Here is a 5,704-nt window from a genome sequence, read left to right as displayed (position 1 = left end):
CTCAAAACAATTTTCGTCAGAACACATTCCTATAGAAATTTTGAACGAAAAACATTCCGTCAAAATTTTTGACGGAATTCTTTTTTCGTTTAAAACCTTTGATGGAGGAAATCATTTTCGTCAAAACTTTTGACGAAAACTAAATTTCGATAGAAAACTTATTTTTGTAAAAATTTTCATAAGAGAAAAAATTTTGTCGCTATTCGACAAAAAGTATTCCGACAAAAAAATAATATTGTTACGAAATTTTCGTCATTTGCAACGTAGAAATTTCGACGAAATTTTGTGAAGAAACCAAGTCAAAAACGGGTCAGGTCGAATTTGACCCACTTCAGAAACCAAGTCAAAAACGGGTCAGGTCGAATTTGACCCACTTCAGAAACCAAGTCAAAAACAGGGAGTTTGACCTACTTCAGAAACCAAGTCAGGTCAGATCCGACCCGGTTCTGAACTAGTTCAAAAAAATTCAAACCAAGTCAGACCTGACTTGGATCAAATTAAAGCGAGTCGAGTCAAAATACCTAACCTATAAAAACCAAGTTGGGTCGAGTCGGCACAAAAACCTGACCCCTAACCCATGCACAGCCTAGGTTTCATCGTGAGAGACTGATTTTGTAACGGGCTCCAACATTGCAACCGGTATTGGGCTAAGAGACAGGAGGAGTTGCTACATCCCAAGAGACTCTCAGATTACATAGTGGGCTAGGAATACTCTAAAAGGCCCATTGGGTGTAATGAATGTAGTTTCCTTTTATTAAAAGGCCCATTGGGTGTTACCTTCCAGATTGTGGGAAATTTTTAAGGTAACACAGTAGTATGTTGGGAAGACCAATCACAAAAGGAGAGAGAAGATGAAAGTGAGATAAAAAAAAATAAATGTAAGTGGCAAAGAAAAAAATAAATGTAAGTGGCAAATTTTGAAAGGAAATAGTACACGCCACGGTGGTACCAAAAGTTTGCTCCAGATTGTGATTGATTTATGTCACGCGTAATGAATGAATGAATGAGGCATGTTTGAAGTGATATCCTCTCTCTTACTCTCTCTCTCTCTCCCTCTTTCTACTCTCTCTCCCTCAAAATTCAGATATCCCTTGTTACAGTTTATGTTATTATTGGTGACACCGACTAATTGGCCGTGCATGCAAGGTTTATTTTCTACATTGTTTAGAGGCCTAAATATAGGTTATTGTTTCTGTAGTTGCTCCATTAATTCGTAAGCAGGTTAAATTGTAAATATTGATAACTCTGAGTAATTTTTGTAAAAATTTAAATTAAATTTATCAATTTAATTAATGATGAGATTAAATTTAACCTATATACTAGTTGTAAATGCGTTGGGTCGTTTGATATCTTCCAACAATTTCTTGTGAATTTGAATTTAATTTGGGTCTTTTTTTACTAGCAACTATAGCAAGCCACATGTGTACGTTTCAAGTTTCAAAGACCAAAATACGATCATGTTTTTATTTGGAGTTTGATTTTCTCATGTTGTTTTAAAATTATTTTTTCATGTTGTGACTCAATTAGTAATGAGCTACACACTTATTAAAAAAAGTTTTGCACGCGAATCAAAAGATCACCATATAAGAAGCCACATGTGTACGTTTCAAGTTTCAAAGACCAAAATACAACCGCGTTTTTATTTGGACTTTGATTTTCTCTGTTACTTTATAATTGTTTTCTTATGTTGTGACAAAATTAATAATGAACTCTACACTTATCAAAAAAAAATTTGCACACAAATCAAAAGATCATGACATAAGAAAATATTTCTCGTGCAACAAGAGTACGAACACATTTTATCTACCATAAGCTTTTGTGGCTGCAAATTTCAGTCATTGGTACGTTTTTTTTTCTGGAATAATCAATACGGTTGGTTGATGAATTTATCATTCTGTCCTGTCTGGATACTTATTATTTTTTTATTTTTTATACAATGATAATATATTATTTATTATTATTTTATACAATGATAACATTGAGCTTTGAATCTATATCCCATGCATAATTAAGCCGGTTATCACTAGTCCGCGGTCCTATTCCTAGTGACTTTGTTTAGTTTTATTACAACATAAACCATATGAGTTATCGCTACACCATTTGCGCATCACCAAATGAGAAGAATATATGAACACTCAAAAGTTGAGGAAACGATTAGCTCTTTTGCATCACTTTCTACAATTCATTTGTTCTATAATTTTGATTAGAAAGCAAGGCATTTTAATACTTTAGGATTAACAATTGTCATGTTGTGGTTATATTATACTTCTCATTGTTTTTTCTCACTTCTTTCATTTGATGAAATGGAGGTCGAGAACCATGAAAAGAAACCAGACAGTGCTTACCCGTGCATGAAGTCAGCTAGCAGCTGAAGCAAAGGAAATTTCATTTCTGGGATTCAGTGTTTGTGAGTTCGAAATAACATCAAGGTTTTGCATATATACGTTAGTCTTAATCGAATAAAATCTCGTCAATTTTAGCATTCATTTTAATTTCAAGAAATCTAGTACTACTATTTTTTTTATATATATTATTATTACTTCTATTCACATTAGTTTTGAATTCTTTTTTATATGTTTCTTACGATTCTGAGTTCAAAACTAATTAATTTCAAGTTAACTGGTCCTTCCTGTATGTACCATTTTCTGAATCAAACATGTATTACAAAGACTGCTTAGTTGTTGAGTTAAAACTTGCTTATTATTATCCTTTGTGAAGAATATAATTTTATTTGGGCTAATGCAAGTATTGCAACTCAGTGCTTGAGTACCACTTGACTAATTCACATCACAATAAATATTAAATCCAGCGATATATGTGGATGCACTCGTATAAATACATATCACTTGCAGATATATGCATAGATCTATGCTTATTGGATGCACTCATAATAGTAAGAAAATACAAGAATTAAATATTGCCATATTGTCACGAGCTAGCAAAATAAGATCTGCGTTGTGAAGGTCTCTTTAAGCCCAACAGGACAAGGAGCAATCCAAGATAATCAAGGTTGTAAGAGACCTCAAGTAGTTGAAACTTATTGAGTGTCCATGGAGGATACCTGTACCAAAAATCAGTGAGGAAACTTCTTCTGGCAATCGCCTTATGGTGGCTGAATGTGTCAAAGGAGAACTTCCCATGGTACATGCCAAACCCACTTTCACCAACTCCTCCAAATGGGAGAGAATCCGCTACATACTGCACAGAACAAAGATAAACAGTAAGTATATAAAGTATGTAAAAAAGATTAGCAGTAGATACTAGACAGGGTACTACCTGTATAATTGCATCGTTGAAAGTCAAGCTGCCAGAAGATGTTTCAGATACCATTCTTCTCTGCAGTGTTTTGTTTTTGGTGAAAGCATAAATGGCAAGAGGCTTAGGCCTAGAACTTATGAATTTAATACTGTCCTCAATCTTCTCCAGCTGCAAATTATTAACATGAAAAAAAAAAGGGGGAACACATAGTGGGAGTTAGAGGAAATAAATAACTATATTTATATATATATATATATATATATATATATATATATATATATATATAAATAAATAAAGCATGTGTTACGCTTTAAGTTAATAAAACTTAGTATTAAGTGGGACGGTAATATTATAATTATGTATTATGGGGAGTATATAATTATAATATGAGATAGGTTATTCTGTCTACTCTTATTTTGTCTATCTTTGCCTATCTCTTTCAATACAATTAGATTACAATTTCATCTAAGGTGAAAATTTACGATATAAAATAAATTCTTTTAGCCCTTTCTCTTTCTTCAATGGTGCTTCAGCATAAAAAAAAGTGCAAGCTTTTTTTCTAATTCATCCAACTCAATCATTGTTATGAGCATTTACATAAAAAATTAAAATTGGGTGTCAAGAAGAAATAAATCCAGATGCCCTATGTTATGGAACCAGGTAGGCTTGTTGTTGGGCGTACCATAGAAAGAACATGGATCTTTTCCCCACTCCCAAGTTGAAAAAACAAGATAAAAAGGAGGAGATAAGTTGATTTGTTTCAAATTTAAACAGAAAAGTAGAAACATTACGATAATCGTGGACTAATTCAAATGAAGGGTTATTCATGGTTTTCGTTTTTTTTTTGTAATTTTGTGGTTTCTGTCGTGTTCAATTATATCAAATTTAAAAAAATTTAAAAATTATACTCATCAACAGAACTATCATGCCATTAATCATTGTATGAATTTAGATTCAAATATAAATTCAGGTTGTAAATTACGCAAATCAATAGAAAGAAAGGGGAGCAGAGAGAGAAGAGTGTGGGAGACAGTGAGGAGAAAGAAAGATAAGAAGAGTTTATTTTATTATGCAAATCTCCACCGTTAGATGAGATTATAATCTAACGATGTTAAAAGAGGTAGGCAAAGGTAGGCAAAATAAGAGTAGACAGAATAACTAATCCCTTATAATATTAAAGGTTTTTTTTTTTTCTCTTTTCAAAAATTTGTCAGCTAATATGAAAAGAAAAAATAAATTTAATATTATAATTAAATATTCTTTGAAATACGTACTTATAATAATAGCGTCGCGTACTAAAATTTTATTCTCTATAAGCTAACTCAGAGAAGTAGTTAGCTATTTTATGGAGTGCTACTAAGAAAAATATTGAAATTTTAATGTCACATGTCCATGCAAGAATCTTACAGTAATAATTGGAAGCAATGGGCCAAATATTTCCTCTGCCATGATTGCTGCTTCAAGTGGGGGATTCACCAGGATTGTCGGCTCAATAAATCTGAAACAGAGTTGAGCACATGACTTTTTTTTATTTTTTGCCATGTAAATCTAGTACTGTCTGTGCTTTCTTAAAAGTGAAAGAGTCAAGTGGGGTATAATGTCATGCAATTAATGCGGCAAAATCCATGCGCCACTAAATATAATGAAAATAGGAATATTATGCTAGCAACAAATGAGTGAAAAGGGCGGCGGCGTGTTAGTTACAAGTTTTCTTCGTCCATTGAGCCACCATAAACAGCAGATTTATTGACCTCTTGATCAGCAAGAAGATTCTTCAATCTAAAGAAGTGATGTTTATTAACTATCCTCGCAATAGTGTTGGAATGCTTTGGGTTCTCTCCAAACATTTTCTTGATCCAGACCTTCATTAATTGTACCTAAAAGAAACCAAGAGTAAGCACACGCCCCTAGTTAAATATATATAGTAGTTGATCAAATACAGGGGAGTGATTTGTCTTGTGTGACTCCCCAAATATAGGGGATTGAAATTCAACATAAGAATTCAATCTGTTCCTGCAGATAGAAAAAACGTGGCTTTCAACCTTTTTTTTCTTTTTCTTTTTTAAACTTTCATGGGACCCATGTTATCATGTTTGTGCAGAAATGATTTGACATTTTTACGTAACATAAGAAACTTTAAACTTTAACCCATAAATATAACTTCACCGGTTAGTTTAAGTTTTTAGGTTAAATTAATTATTTACGTATTATCAGATTCTCTGTGACCAAATAGTTACGAGCTCGATCATCGTCATCCTCTATTTTCTTTATGAAATTTTTCAGTACAGTATAGCTATGTTATGCATATGATATATTATTCATCATTAGCCCAATAGACTATTTTGTGAAGAGATTTGTTAGACATATATAAAATCATTAATATAGAGTTGGAATTGATTCTTTTCTAGTATATGTACTCTAACCAAGTAGATGTACATAACATCAC

General features: G+C 32.4%; 1 protein-coding gene across 1 annotated transcript; it reads right to left on the bottom strand.

Moving 5' to 3' along the window:
• Positions 1-2,928: 2,928 nt before the first annotated feature.
• On the bottom strand, positions 2,929-5,135 carry LOC133299637 (aldehyde dehydrogenase family 3 member F1-like; the record flags this gene model as incomplete). Its single annotated transcript, XM_061499120.1, has 4 exons — positions 2,929-3,198; positions 3,277-3,426; positions 4,666-4,756; positions 4,963-5,135. Coding segments are annotated over 4 exons (684 nt in total), but the record flags the coding sequence as incomplete, so codon positions are not given.
• Positions 5,136-5,704: the final 569 nt, after the last annotated feature.

This window comes from Gastrolobium bilobum, unplaced genomic scaffold (assembly GCF_033153095.1).
Source record: "Gastrolobium bilobum isolate Gb01-03AN ecotype WA unplaced genomic scaffold, APGP_CSIRO_Gbil_v1 utg4283, whole genome shotgun sequence".
NCBI lineage: Eukaryota > Viridiplantae > Streptophyta > Magnoliopsida > Fabales > Fabaceae > Gastrolobium > Gastrolobium bilobum.
Note: the sequence above shows the minus strand (reverse complement) of the source record. Positions and strands in the feature narration are given on the sequence as shown.